We start from the raw sequence: 24,481 nt of genomic DNA on the forward strand, positions 1-24,481 counted from the left end.
AATAGTAGCACTTTTCATGCTAAAATATATATATAAAGATTTAAAATAGAGTCTCAGACACTGTCTTGTTTAAAGGAAATTTGACTTTACATTTTCATACTTGATCCTTCTGAATCTTTGACTAAGAAATGATTTAGTCTACTTAAAGCTATATCAAGAGATACTCATTTCAGCTATTTTAACAATGACATTCTTTTCCAAATTTTATTAAAGACAGATTTAAAATCAACAAAGATGTCCAATTTTTTGTTGATTTTAAATTTACTTTTGATCATTTTAGATGAAAACCATCCTTGCAGTTTGCTGACTGAAAGTTGATAAATAACTAATCTGTCAACTGTGGCTAAAAATGTTGTATCAGTTAATTTGTCTGAATTCAAGGGCAGATCCATAGTTCATTTTCTTTGGGATCAGCAGAAGTTGCATCTGGAATTCTCAAAGGTACGAGGCAAATACAGGGGTTTATAATTAAACTGACCCTATTCAGACCACTCTAGAACCCGTTCTACTTATTGAATTTTGATGAAATTTGGTATATATGTTATATAGACTATGGGCAAATGATTTCCGCAATAATAATAATAATAATTAAAAAATCGTTCAAATTTTGACCACCAGGGGAATTGTGGCGCCTAAAGAAAGACCCCAAAAATCTGTCAGAATCATTAAAATTTATTCAATTACAGAATGTGCTCAATGTGTACTCCATTGACATCAATTACGTGTTGAAAGCTCATTATAGCATGTTCAATGGTAGTGTGAAGTAACTCTCAAGGGATTTCAGCAAGATGGCGTGTAATGCTTGCTTTCAACTGAGGTAAAGTCCTAATTCCTCCTCCATAAACACAGTCTTTTAGCAATCTCCACAACCAGAAATCACAGGGATTGAAGTCGGGTGAAGAGGAGGCCAGGCATCCGGAAAAGCTCTGGATATTACGTGATTCTTGCCAAAGTTAGCACGAAGCAGTTCTTTGACTTCACGCCCAGTGTGGGGAGTTGCTCCATCTTGCATGAAGACAGTGGTCTGATAAAACAGTTTTACCACTAAAGCTCGATCTTTCTTCTGTAAGGGCATGATTAATGATGACAAAGGCATTCAGAATGATTTTCAGGCTCTGGCTGCAAGTCTCTTTATAGTTTTGACTAATTTGCATAAGGAATTTTTGAAAATTGTCATCTGGTGGTCAAAATTTGAACTATTTTTTTATTGCAGAAAACTTTTCCCGATAATCCATATAAAGTATATACCAAGTTACATCAAAATCCCATAAGCAGAACGGGTTCTACAGGTGTCTGAATAGGGTCACTTTAATTATAACCACCCTGTATAATGAGTACCTGAACCCCAGCAACATCTCCAGTTGTTGCACTCTTCAGTTTTGCTAAAGAAGTCCAAGCAGTTATCTTTAGGTAGTCCAGTCTGTCCTGTGAGCCCAGAAAACATTTACGGAAGAGTGTATAATGAAATCAGTATCATAATTGTTGATATGTTTCAAGCAACTTAGTTCATATGTTTAAAAACAGATAAGATATTTATTTTTGCAATGTACATGTTTGTTGAGGGGCTGTCTCTTATTTTTTTATCTTCCCTTGGAGCATTATTTTGTAACATTAAAATTTGATGTTTGACAGAAATAGATTGATTATGTCATTAAAAATTAATAGTTAATAATATAAAACAACTTTTGTAAATCTAAGCCATCTGCAGAAGAAAGTACTCATGCATAATTTTTATTTCATTTAAAAAGCAGAATATTTAAAGTGAAGAGACTTGTGAAAAATAACTTGCTTATATTAATTCACTGATACATATATAAAGAGGCAGACTTGTGAGCCCATGCAAATCACTGCTCTGAGGAGATCCAAATTATTAATTAACTTAAAAAAATAGTAAGCATAAGTTGTGTCCTAAAACAAAAGGCTGCCATTGCATATATATTTATTTAAAACAGATTTAATTGAAATAAAATATTTTAAAGCTAAGGTATAACAATCATACCCAAATTGCAACACCAAGAAAGACAAGAGATATCACAACAAAATTTATTTAGTAGATAACATGTTGACCAAGTATCAAATGATTAAATTTATAGACTTCTGTGAATTTAGTTCCTTCCAGAATCAGTAGCCAGAGTAGCCGCCATTGTTGGACACTGAGGTGGATACGATTGAACACGTCGGTCCATCGTACCCTTCTGCATTCAATGGTCACATATCGGCATTACAGTTGTTCGGTTTCGTCCAACACGACTACTGATTTCCCTGAAAAATAATCCACACTCTCGGTAGGCCACTATCCTTCCTCTGTAGAACTCGGATACTTGATCGAACAATGATCGCTGTTTACTACGAGGCATAATTAATCATTCCACAAGAAAAACTTGAAATCGTCAAAAACTTGAAACTTGAAATTGTCGAAAACTCCAAGCCTTAAATAGTGCTTTGAAGTGGCGCCACAGGCGCACGTAATGTGTGTCTGCACTGAAATTCTAATCATTTGCATATCTCACCTCCGCTAATACATGTTGTAAATTTCATGTTATTTGCATGCTTCCTTCAGGGTGTTGCATTTATGGTGGCCAGCTGTGTATATTCGGTGCGTTAGTCGGTACCCATAATGTGAAACTCTTCCCATTTCATGGATAAATTGATTCACATGTTTCAAACAAATTAGATACTTTTTGTAAAATTTTAATTTAGCTAATTCTATTTAAATTTTAGCAAAGAAACCTTTGGTTAGTTTAAAGATGCTTAGATTAATTGATATTTACCTAAAATAAGAAGATATTATATTTCTTGTTATAAAATAAATTAAGAATGAAAGATGTGAAATGTTTATATGCTTTATTTATTTATTTTTTTTTTTCCTGGATCAGCCTCGTTATGGAAGAAAACAAAGAAATACGTCAAAAATTTGCTGTTGCCAGTAATATTGAGGAATTTTCATCTGCTGTTTTAGAGTTAAAGAATAAATATGAAGTAAGGTAATTTATGTTATTTTTTAGAAGATGTTTTTAAACTTAACATTTTACAAAGAAAGAGGTCGACACAAAAAACATCTTCTCTGCAACATGGATTTTTTAAAGGAAAAAACACTTGCAAAATCTTATGCAAAATAAACCAGAATAACTATTATTTTTATAATTAAAAATTATTATGAAAAATATAAATGTTGCTTGAAGCATAAAAAAAGGACAGTAAAAGTTATAACTATCAGTCATACGATTCTGTTCTTGAAAGGAATATCATCTTATTCATAATATTCTTGTGCACATTCATGATATAATTTTTTTGTACATTCCAAACAGATTGGTATTTTACAGCTTATACATAAATTTTTCAGTTTTTACATTGGAAGCCACAGACGGCATATTTTCATTGAATACAATTTTGTTAATTCAGAGCTTGGCATGATATCCTGTGATTCCACTTAGTTTCCTAAAATGCACTTCATATCATCCACAATTAGCGCTGTATTCTTGGATTTCTAACTCTTTTGCAAATTTTAGGAAGGACAAAATCTCTTACTACTGTTACTTTTAAAACTGTATTCTTATCATAACTGAGTTTTGAGAATAACTTTGATACAAAATATATGAGTTTATTGTGCTCAGGTCTTATAATTTTGTCATATTCTTAAAATTAACTTTACCTTGCTTGCTAGATCTTTACTTGAACTGTGAAGCGACTATCCCTATGTTCAATTTGTATCAATGACAAGACGTAAGAAGAGGGAAAATACCCTTTTATTCAAGTCAAAGAAATCTACAGATGGCACTCCTGGTGCTTACAAATTTATACTTTTCGCTGCAACTCAAAATAAAAAGGTTAAAAAATAAATAAATAAATAAATAAATAAATAAAAAAAAAAATGTTTCAGATTTTTAAATTACATTCAAAGGGGCTTTTTTAAAAATATTTTGAGCATTACCTTTATATATTAAATATCACGTTCTTCGCACCAAAACCATAAAATTCAGTTCAACAGCAATATCGCAAAATAATTTTAAAATGAGCATATCTTGAGAGTTTCCTATACACAGTTCCGTGTGCTGGAGATAAAAAAGTGTTCCCCCCCCCCATAGAGTGTTGCCATTGCTCCCTTTTAAATCATTGAGTTTGTTAATCAAAAATTCGTTAAAGTTTTACAAAATATGAAATCGATAATAAAACAAATTTCAAATTTTGGCTTTCAGATGCTCATATTCGCTGTAGGATTACATCATTCAAAATTGGATAGCTTTAGGTACCGTTGTTTTACCACAATGTGAAAAACGTATACAATTATGCAGATTCTTCATTACGTAATTTCTTCAAACATAATACAGGGCGATAGTATTTGGTGGCAACGATTTGAAAAGTGATATAGCCTTTTAAAGTTTTCAACACAAAATCACGAAACGAAAACAATAGTCCTTCAGGGACCCTTTGGACTAAAAATTAAAATTAAGTTAAATAATCAGCCAAAGCTGCACAAAGATAATCAATGAGAGTTGGGTCTTAGCAAAACCACTAATGTACACAAACCAGCAATTAATATGCACAGCTGTAGTCAAGTTTAAATCGGCAAAAACAATGTGGCCAAATGGCAGAACAGGGCTGTGTCTGAAGTAACTCGGACATGAGCTTAAATAGTGTCTTTCTACCTTGCTTTACATAACACGCAAAAGTGAAATATCATTTTGGCAGGAAATGGAAATAAGGGAAGATAGAAAAGATAAGTAACTGAACAAAACTGGCTGGTCTAAAACTAAATGATTCTTTACAATCTATAAATAGCAGCCATAGGCCAACACATTGTTTTTCTTTTGCAGAAATATGCAGAGCATTTTTTATCCAGTGAAGCGACTTCAGTTTTAGTTCTGTTGTAAAGAGCAATTATTAGTTGCCTAACCGGTACAGTGGTTAGCGTCGCTGATTCCCGTGCCGAAGGGCCTGGGTTCGAATCCTGGAGAAGAGATGGGTGTTTGCAAATGTAATAGTGTCAGTGCAGCATGGTGGCACTGTAAATATGCGGTGAGTCTCTCGTGTGGTTTGGTGGAAGGGGAGAGGGATGGGAGACCCTTGGACCCATCTCCCTCGTGCTCTGTATCAAAATTGGGGAGCAGAACTGAGCTAAATCACACTGTCTCCTGTAAAGTGCTATTGCCAACGACAGGCCTATCTTGTACTCTTTTACACGAGGTATATCTTCTGCTTGGGCTGATATTGCATGTCAGATAAGTGAGCATAAGTAACAACAAAGCAATTATTTCTGGCTTTAGCTTTCAAAGTCAGTTTCTTTGGAATGATGCACGGACGGCATGAGAACAACAGCTTTCCATTTTTTCGGTACATGAGATATCAATATAAAATCCTTTGTAAGCCATATAATGTCAACTTTTCTTCTCTTCATTTATTTGGAAAGAACTTTTTGTGAATGTCTCTCTCTCTCTTTTTCTTTTTTTAATTGAGAAGATAGCATATGTCAATCCATTTCTCTTTAATTTTGAGATAAGTTCAATAGAAGAGAACCAATTATCTGCCGTTATGTTTCTGTTTGTCTTGTACATTGGTTTACTCAACCGTAAAACAGTTTGAGTTTGTTGAATTTTTACAAACTATCTTCCATGCCAGTACTATCAGAATATTTTCTGCAATATAAAAATAATCATTGTATAACTAGTTAGTTTTACACATTGATTAGGCACATGACTTTCAATTTAAATTTCATTGGTTTTTGTGGCATATTACAAGCGCCATCTGCCTCTGAAGCTAATAAGCATTTCATCCTTACAAACACAAATGCCTCTAGTATAAGCTTTCTGACAGTTCAAAATAAATGAATTCTGACAGTTCACTTTGGAAATATGAGCTGCAGAATCCGATTTTTTCAGAAACTCTATATTATTAGGGTTATCAAATCACAAATTTAGAAGTTAGAATTTAAATCATTTGATTGATATAATTGCATGACAAATGTCATGACCAATCCCATCCATTGCAGAAAATATTCATTATCTTCATGGTTAACTTTAAAGATGGATGTATATATAAGCAAATCTGAAAAAGCTCTCAATTCTTTGATGTTTATGTTTGCAATTTCACTTTTCAATGTATCAGAAAATGTATATCTAATTTTTTTCTGTTTTCACTTTTGTCCATTTCATGATAATCTATAATATTTCATATGTGGAAAGGAGTTCCCAAAATGCTTTTTGGGATCTGCATTTTCACCCAATTGTCTATATACTCTTAATCCTGGAAGATGAGCTGTATTATGCACGGAAAGAGAACTGAGAAGGAGGTGTGGTCTGATATATGACTCTCAGGCAAAAGACTAGAATTTTAAAATGATGCAGGTGCAAAAAATTTTAGCCAGTGGGTAAGAATTAACAAGGTCACAAAATGAGAAGCTAATTGAAGAATCCACTCAATCAGACTAAATATAGATTAGGGCTGTTAGGAGCAACATCTTTAGTGGTATCTGATACCACATCTCCTCAGTTACAGATTAAAATATGTTTAAAAAACAAAACTGTTTCTTGCTAAGAAGTTGGATATAAGAAGTCTAAAGATTGCATGCCACTTGTGAGCTGTAGTTAAGGGATCAAAGAGCCAGATGTGGCTTGTGAGCTGCAGTTTGGCCATGTCTGTTACATTAGAACAGAAATACATTCTTGACCTTTTTTTTCGGATTCCTGTATCTTATTCTGGTATTGTGATTTCAAAAAGCAAATGTCTTTTTATTAATAAACAAAAATTTAAAAATAAAAATATGGCACAGTTGAAATCACAATATATATACATAAATGTAGTAGTTTAATTGTGTAGGAGGAATCCGGTATCTTGAGTAGCTTGCAGTCATAATTGCTGAGAGTTGAGTACGTACAGACGAAGATAACAAAGCTAGATTTTTACAAATCACCAATCTTTATTTTTGCACATATCAAATAATTTCTTAGTAGATAAGATAGTTTTTAGATCATAAGCAATTACAATAGTTTTATATACACAGGTAAAAGAATATGTCATTTCAGGCAAGTGGGCGTAGCAGTGTGCAGATGTTGGAAGGTGAAAGCTAGGAAAAGGAATGATATCATTGTTTTGCAAAGCTGTATGTATACTGAGTAGATGCATAAGTATATCTAAGCTGATATTGGTTAACCGTTTGACTGCTATGTGGCGCTTTGCGGCATGTTCATTTGTCTTGAATACCATGACACAGTTAGTTATTTTAGAATGCACTTGAGTTACAAAGTACGCGTGAGGTCAGACTACATTCACACCCACAAGAAGCAACAAAGACACACTGAAACTCGCAATACATTCAAGGGAAAAAAGTGTAAAACATAACTTGATTAATATTAAAAAGCAACTGAAATTTTCTCTGAAATAAGATCAAGTATTGCAGATTGGATTTAAAAACTGCTGGATTGTCTTCTGTTGAACTGCACGATGTCAGAATTCAGAAAATCATTAAAATTTCTAATTTGCACATTAAATTTGAAATACAAAATACTCAAATACAGTGCTGAATTCAGTTCCATTGATTTGCAATTTCCACTGCATATGCTTTTTGCCATGAATAGGGGAGGGATGAAGCATATTACCAGAATGTTTTGCAAAGATTATTTCAAATTTTTTTACTTTAGCCAAATCAGAAGAGAAACATGAAAAGTGAAACTTTAAATTAGTAAAGAAACAACCTTATATTTGGTTTAGATTTAGAAAAAAAAAAAAAAAAAAAAAAATTATGAGCAAACAGGTCCCTCTTCATCAGGAGCAAAGAAATTTGCAAGAGTGGAAAGTAGCAGGCATAATGGTTCATCTTCTTAAAGATCCCATGTCTGACATAGAGTCTTGAGGAATTTATAACATTTCATGTTGGTGTGGTTTGAGAGATATTGGCCGAACTAAAAGTTTTATATCAGAGAACATGAATCTTATGTCTGAAAATTCGAAGTTAACAAGTCTTCGATAGCTGATCGTAGTTGAGAATGTAATAATAATTTTGATTTTGGGTCTAAAAAAATTATCCAAAATGCCTCTTCCATTGGTGAATTAGATTTTCTTGAAGCTTTTCACATTCACAAAGATTTAGCTTGTTTAAGTAATGACTTTATGTCCAATCCAGTCCTTCCTAATGCTTTTAAAATTCTATTAACTTAATTTTTAAATTTTCATTGCTAATTTTGCTGACAGGTAGTGCTACCTGTTGGCTTTACTGTAGTAGGGTATATAATAGGACCATCATGCCTGCTGCTTCCCAGTTTTGCAAATTTCTTTTCTCCTGAGAAGACCTGTTTGCCCTCGAAATCGATTGAGTTTTTTGTCTAAATTTATGCCTAATATGAGGTTGTTTTTTTCTTGAGCTTCCAAACATTTTGAAGTGCAGTCAAATTTAGTGACAAACAGATAAGTGTAATCAATATGCAGCATAATTTATAGCCAAGGTCCCACAGACAAACAATATTTCTTGTTCTGTTTATGTTATTTAAAAATTGCAATGGTTATTAATCACTATATGAGAACTTATTCAAGCACGTAAAAGTAAAATAGTTACAATATTTACTCACATATTAAAAGTATACCGAATATACAAGGTGTTCCCATAAAGTAACTGTTTCTTATAAACAAGGAAAGGATTACTAACCTTCAAATAAATTTATCTTTTTCAAAACAACGACTAGAGGAAAGTGCACATTTTTCCCAATGCTTTTTCAGGTCATCGAAACACTGGTTATAAGCATTGCAGCTACCTGTTTGCAAAATATGTGTAATATTTAATTTTATATCCGAGATGTTTTCAAATCTCTATCCTTTCATGATCTTAAGTATTTTAGTAATATAGCAGTATCAATGAACAAATATATCACATGCTATCATTTTTCTTTAATGGTCCTCAAGAGCCTTGTATAAGATAAATCTACGATGCTAATTGCTGACTGCCATCATCAATAATCATCTTAAAATTGCATCGACAGAAGACAAAAGTTGTCTAGAACCACATGCATTCCTTTTAGAGAAAGTTCATTGTGTATACAGACTTCCAATGGGGGGGGGAATAGTGAATAATCATGAATACTGCAAGCAAATACACAATAAACAAATAAAAATTGGTGTATGCAAGTATGTATATAAATTTTAAGGGTATGTTTAAGTTGCAATTTTTGCTTTTCTGTCATTGAATAAGGTAAGATGATTTTGCTATTTTAAACTAATTTTTTTCTGTTATGTTATTTATAATGCTGGTATTTCTTTAAATGATTTGATTTTTTTTTCCATGTTTATAGAAACAGTCAACTGATGGTAGCTCTTTAAACCTCATTAATGAAAGTAACCTTCCTTTTCCACCATGGATATGTCAACCTTATGTGAGACCTCCGTAAGTATATAAATTAATGTTATCTTGAATAAAATTTTTGATAAAATTGTCTTGTTTTTGTATCTTGTGAATTTCGTAGTCTGAATAAAAATAAGAGAAATGCAAGCTTAAATATAAGACGAATTTAACATTTTTTTTTACTCCCCCTTCCAAATTAAATTTTTTTCTAAACAGTATTAATTTTACTTGATGTAAAGATGTTTTTTATTTGATATATTATTTAAATAAGAAATTACTATTATTAAATATGAAAATATTATTTTTATTTTGTGAGCACTTGAAATGTAATATAAATTAAAGCCAAAATGTTTTGGTACAGGAATCTTAAATACAGTGGAGTCTTGTTCTGTTGATCTTTGATGAGAGGGAGGGAAATGAATATGAAAAAAAAAAAAATTAATCCAGGAAACTATTACACATTGTAAACAAATAACATATTATACTTAAGCAGCATTTATTGCTTTGAATATTCTATAATAAAAATCCACCACTTTTAAACAAGCAAAAACAAAAACAAAAAACAAGAAAACCTCCTGTGTTATCTTTTGCTTCTTGATTGAATTTTGCATCATTTGAAATGATAACTTTTTAAGGCTAAATGCTTTCGTGGTCTGTTTGTTGTATACAAAATAGTATACATTGAAAAGTGCTAAATTTTTTTAATAAGTTTTGTTGAAGTTGCAATTTTAAAACTATATCTTTCTAAGAAAATTATTCATTCTTTCTAAGTAAATTATTCATTTATCACTAATTAAATTTTGTTTTTCTACTATGTCAAATTAAAAAAGAAGAGTGTTTTTCTGTGAATGGTAAGAAAAAGTGTAATACAATAAGTGTTCCTGTTTTGGTCAAGACATTGAAATCGCAGTTTATAAAAATTCAATCAGAACTGAGTTTTTTTTCAGGTAAATTATGCATGTATTGACATGATTATATTCAGAGTTTATCATGAATGACTATCATTGGGCTCAGTTCCAAAGGAATTGGTTGGCTGCATGAGCATTTTCATCATTTTCCCCCATGTGTAACATGCATATGAGCCAGTTTCCCTTAGAAAGTCCTCCAGATAGGTATGCTTTCCCATAGGCAGATATACCCAAAAAATTAAAAAAAAAAAATTAAAAAAATGTCTTGTAGTTAACAAATCTAAATGGCAATTAGTGTCTTGATCTTCCCTGGAAGTACCAACCAAAGGCTTCCTTGATATTTTTTTTTTTTTTCTTCTTCTTCATCAGCTCACTCTTTGTTCAGCATTGTTGCTTCAGCTTCTCAGCTTCAACTCCCTCCTCTCTGGCGAAGAATCCATTTCTTCAGTTTTAGGCAAATGTATTGCCTTTCTGTCCAGGGAAAAACAGTGGGGTCTTAGCAAGGATATCTAAAAGCAGTTTCCAGTCTTGGTGAAATTTGTTCCTTCTTAACACCATGTTCTGGGGTATGTCATGTAAGCCTTCACTTCAACAGCCCAGATGGTAAACACATTCCTGTTCCAGGCCTCTCTGTCAGTTCCTTTTTTCAACGATCACAAGCTGGTATCCACATTCCTTTCTATATCCTCGCAAAATCATCCAAGAATAAAGGTCTCCTAATTACTAAGCCAAGCATCACAAAAGTGTTGAAGGTATGCGTGGTTCATTTGTTTACTATTGCAACTTCGCTAATTCGAGACAAGCAGATGAATAAAACAGAATTAAAGTTCTTACCTTAATAAAGCGTAATCTAAGCTGCGGATGTAAGGAACACGATCATTATTAGCACACAAAATAACATATTTATTAGGTATTAGAAGAAAAAAAAAATATAGCGATGATTACAAGTGTTGTTTACTGTCTATTGTATAACGCTAGAAAAGAGTCATGCAAGGAGAGAATGTTTCTCCTTCTTTTTGGATCAAGTCCGATTCCAGTTAGCGGGGGTGAGGGGAAAATTAACATCAGAGGGGGCAGCTTCATCACTGTTGTTATCAATTGCTCCACAAAAAGCAGATATGGAAATAGTTTCAAACATTTCTGGAGTTTAGATACAGCCTCTAGTATAAGAGTATAATATCCTAATTCTTTACAATTACATAAAATGTTTCTTATAGTTACAAGTTGTTGAAATATCAGACATAGCCAGACAGACTTAGTACTTTAAAAAAAAGGGCAAAAATTAAAATAAAAAAATTAAGAGTTAATTTTTTTATTATTATTATAGTCTTATTTTGTTATTCTTATAGTCTTGTTTTTATTATTCTTATAGTCTTCTGATTGGTAAAGTTAAAACACTATTAAGTATAAATAGAAGAAACTAAAATTAAAATTAGTAAGCATTGAGGACAATAACCCCTCTTACCAAAACTAATCAAACAGCAATTAAATCAAAAGAGCAACAAATTTAAATTATTAATTAAGTTTTCATAAAAAATTAATATAGTAAGTTTTTCTCTTCAAAAGTTAAGAGATTAAACATTGTAACTTATTATTTGAAGTAAAATGCAATTACAATTAAAATCAATAAAATCTTTTGCACTTTTAAACCCTTCTTTGAGAACAACCAATAAATTCAAAGTAAAAATTAATATTTTTTAAAACTAGAAGCAAACAAGTTACATAACAGTGGCATAAATGGATAATCTTTCTGATTGGTATTGTTGATTTAAGATCATGTTAAGAGTGTCAGTTTAATATGATTCAGAGCATTTCAGATGTCTTTGTGACAGGCAGCAGTAGGTAGCCAATCCATGTGTTAAATTCTTATAAGCTTTGATTAATAAAATCATGCACGTCATTTTATTTATTTCTGTGATGTAGTGAGTAGTTACTGATATTATAGGAGTTGTTAAAATGGTGTCTATTTGCTTGCAAGAATTTTTGGTATGTTTTCATGAAATTACCTTTCACGAAGAAGCTCTTTTTTCAAAGTGTTTTAAATTGCTGTTCGCATGTTATCTTTTTTTTTTTTTTTTTTTTGAGATCATCAATAGTGTCAGGGTTGCTTTAATAGACTCTATTTAGGGTTCCTCACAGGGGTTCTTTTTTGATTTCCTATGCCTTGGCTAGCAGAAAGATGTTTACTGCTCTGACTGCTTAAGTGTTAGCTGACACAAAAACATTTGAAACGTGTTGTATCGGTTTATTGTGGTGTAATTTTAAAATTTTTTTTATGGGGAAAATATTATTACATAAAGATGTTTAAATATACAGATGTACAGTTATATTATATTAGCAATTATTCTGAAAAAGAACACCGCTGAAAGTATTTAAGTATTAACAGTTATATATATAAAGTGTGTAAATTTCAATGGCAATTGAACATCAATTCAATGGCAATGGCCAATTAATCAATTCAATGGCAACTGTACATGTGAAAATCTAGCTATGTGTCATCTTTTCAGGAAAGTAAGTGCAAGTGTCCAAAAAATATACTCACATTTTATGAGATCTATATTTAACTTTAATCAAGGTATGTATTGCTGTAAATACAGGAGTAATTAAATAAATTTTACATATTTGTATGTGTTCACTAATGCTCACATTGATTTCTATCATTTTCCAAACAATGGTGATAACATTGACAATGGTGATTGCATCAATATCCCATACCGTATCATGAAACTGGGACATATTGCCTCCAAATTTCACCTTTTAGTGCATTGATTGTCACTGACCTTTGGGACATAAACTTTGAGATATCTCCTTCCCCGAAAAGTCAATTTGTGTGAGATCTGAAGAGTGTGCAGGGAATTCAGCAGCACCTCTTCACCCAATCCATCTTAAAAAAGTGCTACATCAAGATAGGCCCTTACATCACAATGGAGATTGGATTTGCCCCATCTTCCTGGGGGAAAAAGTATAATTTCCAAACATCTCTTCATTGCATGGAACAAATGAACCCTGCAAACAATCAAAGTAACTCTCGCCAGTAACAGTTTGCTTCAAAACAAATGGTCTTAGCATGCTGAGTTGCTGATATTTGACACAACATTGTAGTTTCTGATGAGTTCAAATGATGTTCTGATGCAATATGTGGAATTTGATGATCTATATAACTACAGATGTGTCGGTTAGCTGATCAGTCTAACTTAAATGTAGCCTCAATGCTCCCAACAATCTTATCTGGAAATTTTATGTCTTCCTTGCATTTGCTGAGGTACCATTCACAAAATTCAACTCTCCAGTCAGGATCATCTTCATTAAGGATGTAAATCGATGCCTTTACCAATGACTTCATTTCAATATGCAAAGGATGGTTGATTTTGAAATTCCTATCTCGTTCGATTGTCGTATTGATTTTCATGGTATAGAAAAGTATTTCCAGTTTTCTCTTCTTGGAATGGTAGGTGTTTGAGGGCTTCTGGAATATAACTTATGAGTGTAGTTAAGAGTTCCTTTCAATTCAGACTTATCTCTAATGTTAGCAATGATATATCACATTGGGGTATCTTTCTTACCCTCTCTTCTAAATCTTCATATGTTATTAAATGTTAATCATAAGTTTGACAGTTTTGAATATTATTCTGATGTGTTTATAAAAACAAGTAAATGATGGGTCAATAATGAAAAGTCAGTTTTTTAGGGATACTCTGTATATTCAATAAAATGCATATTGATATTTTGTGCAATGCAGTTGTTCTGTGTTTATTTTAAGCACATGTCATAAAAAGCTATGATATAATATATATTTGTGCTAATATTATTACACAAATATATAGAACTTCAAACAAAATTATATAATTGCAGGCCAGTTGTTAATTTGAAAAATGAAGTGAACTCTGCCACTTGCTCAACACCTTCTGTGATACCTCAAAAGAGATCAAATGATGAAAACTCTTTATCTAGGAAAAAGTTAAAAAAACTCCAGCGAAATCCTGACAAACAGTTTGGTGCTAAAAAGCAAATGTTTGAGAAGTGCAATATTTGTTATAATCCTAAGGTAAAACTTTTGACAATTAATATATTTATTTTCACCTTCATTTTATAAGTATATGCAGTTGAACCCTACTATCTTAAAATTCAAGGAACTGTAACTTTTTTTTTTGCTATATCCAATCTAATAAGAAAAATGTGGTTCATATCTGAAAATAGTATAAAAATTGATTGATGAATCATAAGAAAAGAGTGATTAGCACTGTTGCATTTCCCAAAAAAAGCTAATAATAGCTCTAATATCAAAAATCTTATTAAAAGTTAATTGCAGTTATTATTATGTGCAATTGCTAAATTTCTTTACCATCATTTTTCAGTTTCACCATGCTTTAATAATTTCACATGACAAATTAATTAGCATAAAAGTCATGGTTTTGATCTGTTTCTCCAATTAATCTTTCCATATAAAATACACATATATAATTACGACTTTTCATTTTATCCATAAAATATAAAAACACTAATCATGAATAACAAAAGATGAGGAATTTATGCTGGCATGATGCAGATTTTAGAAAATTTTCTTCTATATTTTTATTTAAAAAAAGAGAAGAGACCATAATTTTGAGTTCAACATAATTTGTGTATTGGATTTCTTCAACAAACAGTTTGTGTCTCAAACTGAATTAACTTAATTTTTTACACTCTAATTTTGATTGCTTTTCAGCCAAAGCTCAGTTTTGCTCCTCTGCAACCATTTTAATAATTCCACAAAAAGATTTATAAGCATTCTCAATTAAAGTTTTGATTGCGATAACTTTCGCTTCAGCTGGCACTCTTAGGCCTGTCTCTTCCCTGGTTATTTTCAAATCTTGTTTTTACCGTTTCTATTTCTTTGTCCTGAACAGGTCTTTACTTTTCTGTTGAAAAAATAGGTGATGTCGTTTGAAAAGGAATTAGGATTCTTCTCTTTACACTACAGAATATTTAATAATTATAACAGACAGTAAAATAAAACAGTTGTTTAGCACCTCCTCTCCCTAGTTTAACATAATGACATTTTGCATTGTTTGACATAATTACAGTCACTCGGTACCTTCTTATGCTCACTGAATTGGAACAAAAGTAAAAAGCCACCACCTTCATGTGGTTTGACCAGTCTTGTCATTACTATCACTGTCTTTCAGATAAGCAGGGAGTGTTCTCTATGTTGTATAGTGCCCTCTGGTGGCTGCAAAACTTAGTGCTCCCACATCTTTCTCTCTCTCTCTCTATATATATGTGCACGTTTGGTACTTCTGATTGCATTAAAAAAGGGAGGTGCACAACTAGATGTTTTAGCAGTTACATATACAAAACTGAAATTTTAATGTTCTATGGTTGATTGTCTTTGAGTTAATGGGAAATGCATACATACATATAGATGTCACAAAAATTCATTCCGTATCCATTTTACTATCTGTTTTGGAATAAATATTCCTTTATTCTGTCTGTATGAATTGACATCATGTAAAAAAGATAGTCAGAATGGATTTCGGACTGGTCAAAATGGATATTTCTGATGAAATGTGATAACCAAAGTTTTCGTGATTACAGTACTTCCATTACTTTATACAAGAAAGTAAAAAATATATCTTCTCACAATTAGTATTACATAAGTTATTAATTTTCAAAGTAGCTTTGGACTTTAAAGCCACCATGATAATTTTCATATTTTTAAAAATATTATTGAGCAAAAAGTAAATTTTGGAATTAAACAAATTTTTTGAATTGCTTCTTTGCATGTTCTTATAATTGGTTAAGCCGACACATTATATTTCCTTCTCTTCATTTTGCCTCAAAACACTTTGTGCCTACTTTTGTTACATATATTTTTGTTCATGATTAGAGAGCAGAAAGAGATGCAGATAAGCAGTGAATATGCTAATATTAGACCCCTCCCAAAACATGATGTTCTATCCATAGCAGTTAGGTAATGATTATGCTATTTAGGTATGCATTTGCAAGGTATATAAGAATATTTGCTTTATGTAGTTGATATTTTGTCACTGTCCTTCATGTGTTATGTCTGTGGATCTGCACATGCTTTTCTGCAGTGTGTTCTGAACAGCTGCTTGATGATATTTGATACCATTACAAAAGTGGCCAATAATAGGGCTACAAATTCTTTTCAGTGCTAAGTCATGATTTGATTTAACTATTTATTCTCATTGTACATTCACTTGAAGAAAAAGAGAAAAGTATATTTCATCTAATATTTTAGAAAGGAATGATTACAGAAGAAATATTTTGTTAAGCAATTATGGTTAAATAATGAATGATTTTCACATATCCAAAAGATTTTGTAATTACGTAAAGTTTAAAAGATTAAATACATAGTGTCCATAAGTATTGTCCTTAATGTGGCTTTAATTTTTGCATTTTCTGGTTATAGACGTATACCTCCATGTGTAAAAATGCTTTAAATAGGTAAAAGATTCGTGTTATTGCATTTTTAAATTTAAAAAAAAATTATTCTGTAAAAATAATGAAATCTAATATTTAAATGTTCCTCTTTAGTCCTTTTAGTTTTATTTTCTAAAAGTTTATATTCACTCTGAGGGGGAAAAAAAAAAAGAAAAGAAGAAGAAGAAGATAGAGACATTAAAAAAAAAAAATAAATTGCCCAAAATAATTTATTTTAAAGTTTGAGATCATGTTTAAACATAATTTAAAGAGTAAAATATTTGAATTTGTACATAATTTGTGATAGCTTCTGAATAAATGAAAAATAAGTATTCATTTAGGAAAATCTTTCTGATGTGTATAGATTTCACTGCTAGGCAGACTGTTGTGAAATATTATGATAAAATTTTCCCAGAAGGAAAGTGTTATTCACAGAATCTTACAGAGTTTTAAAAAACAGTGGAATGCGTATAACTAATTCATAACATTATTTGCATAAACTGTAAAATATATATATATATTCTAGGACAATGATTTTGTGTGCAAGTACTAAAACTGCATCTGAATAATATTAATGTATTCTTAGCATTTTAAAAACTTATAAAATGTTTCTGCAAAAGCGCTTTTAGCATACGTTATGAAATAAAATCATAAATTAAAGAATATTATGTACTAGCTAATCACAAAAGAATATTACTTAATGACATTAATGGAGGGAAAAAAATCAACCACAAGTTATTTTATTTTTTAACTAATCCCCTCAAGGAGAGCCCAGAAAAGATGGCAAAAATGACAAATTCTGAAAATTGAATATTTTAGTCAGTTTTTATTATGCAGGAATCTTAATTTTTTGTGTTTATTTTTTGTTGTATAATAAATATAGCTATGAGAATCAGATAACTATATAAAAAGTTAGACTTTGTGTTTTTAACAAAATTGAATTTTGAAATTTAAAAATGCCAAAATATGAATATTTGCAACATTTAAAATATTCTGTAGCCAGGTGCAAGTGATAAATCGCCAAATAGTATTTCAGTTGGCATCATCAATATTGAAACCATTTCCCATCATTTTCTGTGTATGTGTTACAAATACTTCTTTGAGGTTTAAGTTAAATATTTTTTAGTTTATGGCATTATTTCTCATTAAAACATTATTTCTTTTTTGCAGTTAAAATAAAATGAATTAAAGTTATTGGTGTTTTATTTTTTAAATATATTTTTATTTTCTCTACTATAGATGTTTAAATTTTTTAAGGTAGTAAGGTGTACCATCAATAAAATGAAAAACATCTGTTGGTGACATCCATAGTTGACTAAAGGAAAATTACTCCTTTTTATAATTGAAAGTATATATCTATGAACTGTGGTTGCAAAAAATAAAGGCCACATAATGACCTGTATGGATATGATTTTAAGAGTTCATATTTAATAATTTTTAACAATAGCTGTACAAACTCTCTGTTGATTATATCATCCTATTTACTTGAATTCATTAAAAATAAAGATATTTCTTTATTTCATAGCTTTTCATCATCTATTCCATGCAACAGTCCAAATGAGCACTGTCTGACATACTTTTTGCCAATACTATACTTATATTGTTTGGAAATTGTGAGTGATACATATAAAAGTGTTTGGGTAATTTCAATAAATACTAATTGACAGTCTTGCAAGTTGCACAAAGATACATATAAAAATTTTAATCATTTCAGGAATTGGCAGTCATGTAAATTGTACATGTTTTATGAATCAAATCTCAAATTTTACAGGGTGTCACTGAGAGATACAGAGGAAATTGAATATAAATGGTAATTCAGAATTTTATGAAAAAAATCTATAAGAAATTTTGAGTTCCTCTTGTTTCCATTTATTTACATCATATAAATTAATTGCAAATTTTCTGAATGTGGTGGTTTTACTTTATTTGGAATTTCTGTCATCATGCAACAATAAAATGGTATTAATGCAATTAAGCTGGCTATTTAATGATGTTTACTTTTCTAAATTATCTTCTAATTTTTTTATCTCAGCATAGAAGGTATTACATTAAAAATATTTGTTCTTGAAATCATAAGATAATATTTTCTGTACTGATTTTTAGTTGAATGATGTGTTTGGTACTTTTTACTGCATTTATATAATTAGGGTTTAAAAGGTATGTATTATTTTAATATTTACTCATTTTACCTAAGGGTACAAAATGTGCATATCAACTGTGTAAAGCTTGCTGTAGAGAAAAAACTTGTAAGCAAAAGCTGGACTGCAAAGGTAAATTAAAGTTTTTATTATTGATGTTATTTAAAACTGCTAGAACAGTGTTAAACGTATAGTTAATTTTATCTCTCTGTTAACTTACACGAATGTCTAACCTAGACTTGCCAACTCTCCTGATTTCCAACTTTACTTCCGCCAACCCGATTTTTAACATATTTCACCGGACTTTCTCTTAGTCTTAAAATTTCTCATGATTTGTATGTAGCTTGGCTTAATACTTTGTTATTTGCCCCACAAAAAGTGATTTTTGGCATCTGAAAGCACCTGTTTTTCTCTAGATACATATAATAAAACACTGAAGTCATTTCATCACTGAGATATGGTGCATGTCTGCTTTGTGTATGAGAATCCAAAACGTGTCCAAAAACGTGTTCCAGTTCTCCAATGAGAATAAAATGCCACTACAGGTCATTAGCCAATGAGCACAAAGCAAGATCGAGTTTGTTAATTTAGTTGGTCTTGCGATGCCTTGGTGAACCGAACGTTCAGTTTTAATGGGCACCCAGTTAGAAACCTATCCCAGTGTAGCAACATTTTCCCATTTTTTGAATGTTGTCGAGCACAGTAGAGGAATAAAGATATAAAAAGTCCTTGAAGTAATGGATAAAAGTAGTTAATGTTGTTGACAGGAGTTCTGAAATGAGCACAGAGGCAAGAATCGACAGATATTCACATTTGAAGGCTAGCGGTAGTTGAGTGCGTAGCTGGGTCAGGCTGGAAGAGAGCTTAGGCAGAGCAGCATACATGGTGCCATCTATTGACCACCATTCCAGAAAGATCTTAGGCCTGGGAAGGAGTGAGTACAATCTTCAGCCAAGGAGAAGAAAGGTGATTGGTGGGCAAGAGATCCTCAGTGTTCTGGGAGGGGCCTCTTTTCATTGCCATTCAATTTTGGAGGGATAGCCAAAAGTGAGAGGTAGGGGTAGGGAGGGATTATCCAGGTAGATGAAAGTTTAGAGTTAAGATATTAATTTATGGTTTAAATTGAAGAAAAATTAATTAGGAGATGAGTTCTAGAGTTAATTGCTGTTTGAGTTATTTAATTCTTTGAACATTAAGAATAATATGTACACTTTTTCCATAATTGTGTTTGCATTTCAGAGCTCACTTAGTTTTTGGTTGATTAATTTAGAAAATTGTATGCTAAAAATTGATGCAAGTTCTTTGATCGTATTGAAGAATTCAAGGAAGGCTGAAGGAGAGTTACTTGGAGAATTTTGTGCGTGATATGATTTGAATGTGGTGGGGGTAAGGTTAGGCTGATTTGAATTGGCTTCTGGCTGCTGAGATTTTGGTTTCTGTGAAATATTTGAGATTGCTTCGGAGTAAGATTTTATGGGTTGATTTGAGTTAGTTGTTCTAGGTTTGGGGAATTTTAAACATGCACGATAAGAAGCTGGGTGAGAATTACTACAGTTTACACAGACTGGGTTTTCTATAAATCCTTTTTTGTGGCAAAGTGTAGTTTTGTGATCTCCTGCACATTTCACGCAGCGCTGTACTAGAAAACAATTTTCGGACGAGTGATGCCATTTTTGGCAGTTATGACACTGTGGGATAAGGTTTTTATTTATGTATTTTTGTATTTGCATTATGAACAGTGAGAAATGTATGATATGATAAATTGTGTGGATATTGGGTGTAGGGAAGAGATGTGCTTGAGAAAGTGGGTTGGCATGTAGGTATTCGTGTCATTTGAACTACTTTGTGAACTGTGTAGCCTAGGTCTGTGAGAATGTCACTAATTTCTGTGGTGTCCATGTCGATAGGTAGTCCTCCAATTTCAACTTTAATTAGTGTTTTGTGTTGTGCATTGATGAGGTAATGCTCAACTGAGTGATTTTTGAGATCAGTGGTGAATGTACTGTGGTTATCAGAGATGTTTGGAAAAGCTTTGAGAAATTCTCCACTAACTTTACTGAAAAATTTTGTTGAAGATTGAATGGCAAGTTGTCTTAAGTAGACATTTTGTTAGATGGAGGAGGAGCTATATTTTCTTGCCTATATTTTACTCCAAGTTTTATAGCTACAAATCTGTTACTTTTATTGCTTTTTGAGTGTGGTTATAGAGATTTTTTTCAAAGTATAATTTGTATGGCATCATGTTTGCTAATTTTGTTTGGATTATCATATATTACATAACTAAAATATCATAAAATATACATGTTAGACTTACAGAGTCAGTAAAAAATACTCATAATCATTGTTTTAGGCATTTAAATATCCTTAACTGAGAATTCTTTACATTTTCATTCTTTTGTATCTTCATATGGCCATTTTATAATTTTTGAATATTTTGTTTATTTCCTAGGACATCGATTTTCCTTTAATAAAAACAAATCATCAAATCATATGAATAATGATGGTATCACAATAAATAAGGATATGGATATTTCCAGAAGTAAAGATGATTGCCAAGGAGCTGTTACAGTAGCACATTTATGACTAAATTGTGTTTGATTCTGTTTTTGATATGCTTTATTTTATTAAGACAAAATGTTATTAAAAGACTTGATAACTATTTTATAAATGCATCTTTAAAATTGATTGTCCTGTATTAAATTTAACTGTTTTGCATTAAAAAGATTATCACTTTGTAGTGGGGGAGCTCTTGCAGTTTGTAACCTGATAGTTTTAAATAAAATTAGAAAAAATAATAGCATTCAAAAAAACAACTTGCATCACAATGGTATCATATGATATGATGCATAATGCTTACATTATATGGGCATATGCTTACATTATATAGGAATATGTATTTTTATACCAAGTTTTTACTTTAATGAAAGAGTACATACATTGTAGAAGTAACAAAATTGTAACACCAGAAGTAGCAGGTATTTTTTAATATGTGCTAATTGGAGCCATTATCTTAAATGCCATTATCATTCAAGCAGCAGTTTCTGTATACTCTTATTTGAGAAATTAATTTTGCTGTTATATTTTACGCATGCTTTGATCAGATTTTTTTCCCCAGCATTATTCACTTTGTATTGCTTTGTACAGAATGTTTAGCATGAATAAGTAGAAATAACTTATTCGCATTAAACAAAATAAAACAAAAATTCTGAAAGGTTCTAAAGGGGCGTTTTTTTAACGTTTTGTGTGTTACCTTTATTTATTAAATATCATATTCTACATACTCAAACTATAAAATTCAGTTCAACGGCAATTTCACAAATTAATTTTAAAATGAGTATATTTTTAGAATTTCCCTTACAGAGTCGCACGCTGGAGATAAAAATGTTATTTTTCCGTATAGTGTTGCTATTGCTCGCTTTGAAATCATTTAGTTTTTTTAATAAAAAATTCGTTGAAGTGTTACAAAATCTGAAATCAATAATAAAACAAATTTCAAATTCAAATTAGGACTTCCACAGGCCCATATTCTATGGAAGATTATGTTATTCAAATTTTGATGGCTCTAGGTACCATTATTTTATCACAATGCGAGAAACATACATACATTTATTCTTCATGATACAGATTCTTCATGATTTTATTACTTTAAATGTAAGACAGGGTGATAATATATGGTGGCAATGGTTTGTAAAGTGATACAGCCTTTTAAAGTTTTCAATGCAAAATGCCAAAACGAAATTTATAGTCCTTCAGGGGAAATTGCCTCTTTAGACTAAAAAGGGAATACAAAAAGACACATACACACTTATGATGCTAAAATTGGTAATTTATGTTTTATAGTTGTTTTTGCATGTTGTTTACTCAGTCAATTAAAATTTGAATGTTAAATCTAAAAGGCCATAAAAAAGACTTCACAGATGTTCATTATATATGAAAGGTGAATCTGATATTCTGTTCTCTGTGTAGCCCATAAGGTATTTTCTTCACCGTCGTAGTGTAATGGTCACTTTCCTTTTCACCTTCGTGGTTTAATGGTTAGCACACTCGGCACGTATTTGAGAGGTCCAAGTCATTTTTAGTGTTTCCAGCTTCAAAATAACATAATGACTCTCTCTCTAAACCTCATTCTATAATAAAAATACAGCCTTTTCTAATCATATTTTTCTGCATTCGGTATTTAAAATATGTTGACAGCTTAATTTTATTTACAACTGAAAAATGTGCATTTATATATTTATTTCTGTTTTTGTTTTAAAGTAACATTTTAGATTGTTCATGAGAAAGTGTAAAAAAGTTTGTTCATAGATTTTGACAATTTGAAATCTTTCCTGTGTATCTGCATTTATTCCTCAGTTTCTAAGAAGTACAAATAAATAATTCTAGTAGAACTATTGTATAATTTGATTTATAAACAAGTTCAAATGAATTTTCATGTAATTGCAAATGTTAATATGTCATTTGATTTCTTAATAGTTTTTATTGCATTTAAAAATAATTTTCATGGAACTAGTGCTGTTTCAGCTGTAGGATATGACTAGTGTAGCATAATTGTACTATTTTCTATGCTTAATAATATATTGTTTCATCTTCTCAGATATAGTAGAATAAGAAAGTTTTAAACAGTTCTTGAATTCTAAACAAATTTGTCTCACAGAATTGATTCCAGAAAAATAAATGTATTTGATAAGTAAAATAAATATGCTGCTTGGTAGTGAGAAAATTGAATAAATACTGTTTAACAACAAAATGAAAATAATTGACGAACATATACGATTTTAAATTAGATTCAACTAGTTAGTCAATTTTTAATGGAGTCAGTTTTGAATTTTTCTTAAAAGCTAATCCTTTCTTTACTTTTCTGTATTGTGAATGTGTGAAACTTCATAAAGTAATGTTTGCAAGACCTTATAAGAAATATTGCTGTAAAATTTTATGGTTTTATTTGTGACTGTTTGGGAATTATGACTCATAATTCTGTCATCTACCAAGATATCATTAGCAAAGTATTCAAACTGGACTTAGAATTGATTATACTGTATATTATATAAAATCCTGCATTTAATAAATTTTTCATGATTTTCCCATTTATACACATACTGACATCTATTAATATGTAGATAGAGGGTTAAAAAGTCAGCATAGTAATATTTATGTGTCTATAATAATAAAATTCTTTTGGTTTATGTTTATTTTCTTTTCTCATGTATATTTAGTAAAGTATATCATATCATTCAACAAGTGGTGAGCTTTGAATGTGGAAATTAATTGGCAAAAGTGAAAATGCATGCAAGATGAGTTTCAAAAATTTATTGTACATTTTGTAACCCATGTAAATTAAAATATGACTAAAACTTTTTAAATAATGTCTTGCATAAACTTTTGTCTGTTAAACTACATTTTTGGAAGTCATTTATATCCATGTTCATTTTATTTGGTAGACCTTTTTTTAGCTGTGTGAATGTGGCTTCTCATTGAAAATTCAACAAATGGCCAATTACCTGCTGCACAGATTATTTGTGCATTGTTAGAAAATCTTTCGAGATTGATATGCGAAGAAGCTAAAAAAGTCCCCCCCCCCTCTCCATGATAGTTTTTAGTGCATCAGCTTTCATTTGTAAGGTACGGTAGAAGTTTAAAGCTCATAAGTGTTAATCATAATTTCATCAATGATCTCTAATGAATATAAA

At 30.9% G+C, this 24,481-nt stretch overlaps 1 protein-coding gene across 1 annotated transcript in view; it reads left to right on the forward strand.

The window, feature by feature from the left end:
- Dus1 (Dihydrouridine synthase 1) overlaps nucleotides 1-23,977 on the forward strand; it is an 83,907-nt gene extending 59,930 nt beyond the window's left edge. The window contains exons 7-11 of the mRNA XM_085822329.1: nucleotides 2,877-2,979; nucleotides 9,276-9,367; nucleotides 14,086-14,273; nucleotides 18,846-18,926; nucleotides 21,244-23,977. Coding sequence (XP_085678455.1) covers nucleotides 2,877-2,979; nucleotides 9,276-9,367; nucleotides 14,086-14,273; nucleotides 18,846-18,926; nucleotides 21,244-21,377 — 598 coding nt within the window. The 3' untranslated portion in view covers nucleotides 21,378-23,977. The remainder of the gene's footprint in view (nucleotides 1-2,876; nucleotides 2,980-9,275; nucleotides 9,368-14,085; nucleotides 14,274-18,845; nucleotides 18,927-21,243) is intronic.
- The last annotated feature ends 504 nt before the right edge of the window (nucleotides 23,978-24,481 follow it).

This window comes from Stegodyphus dumicola, chromosome 8 (assembly GCF_044657685.1).
Source record: "Stegodyphus dumicola isolate Sdum_Otavi_A_Nest chromosome 8, ASM4465768v1".
In the NCBI taxonomy this organism is placed as follows: Eukaryota; Metazoa; Arthropoda; class Arachnida; order Araneae; family Eresidae; genus Stegodyphus; species Stegodyphus dumicola.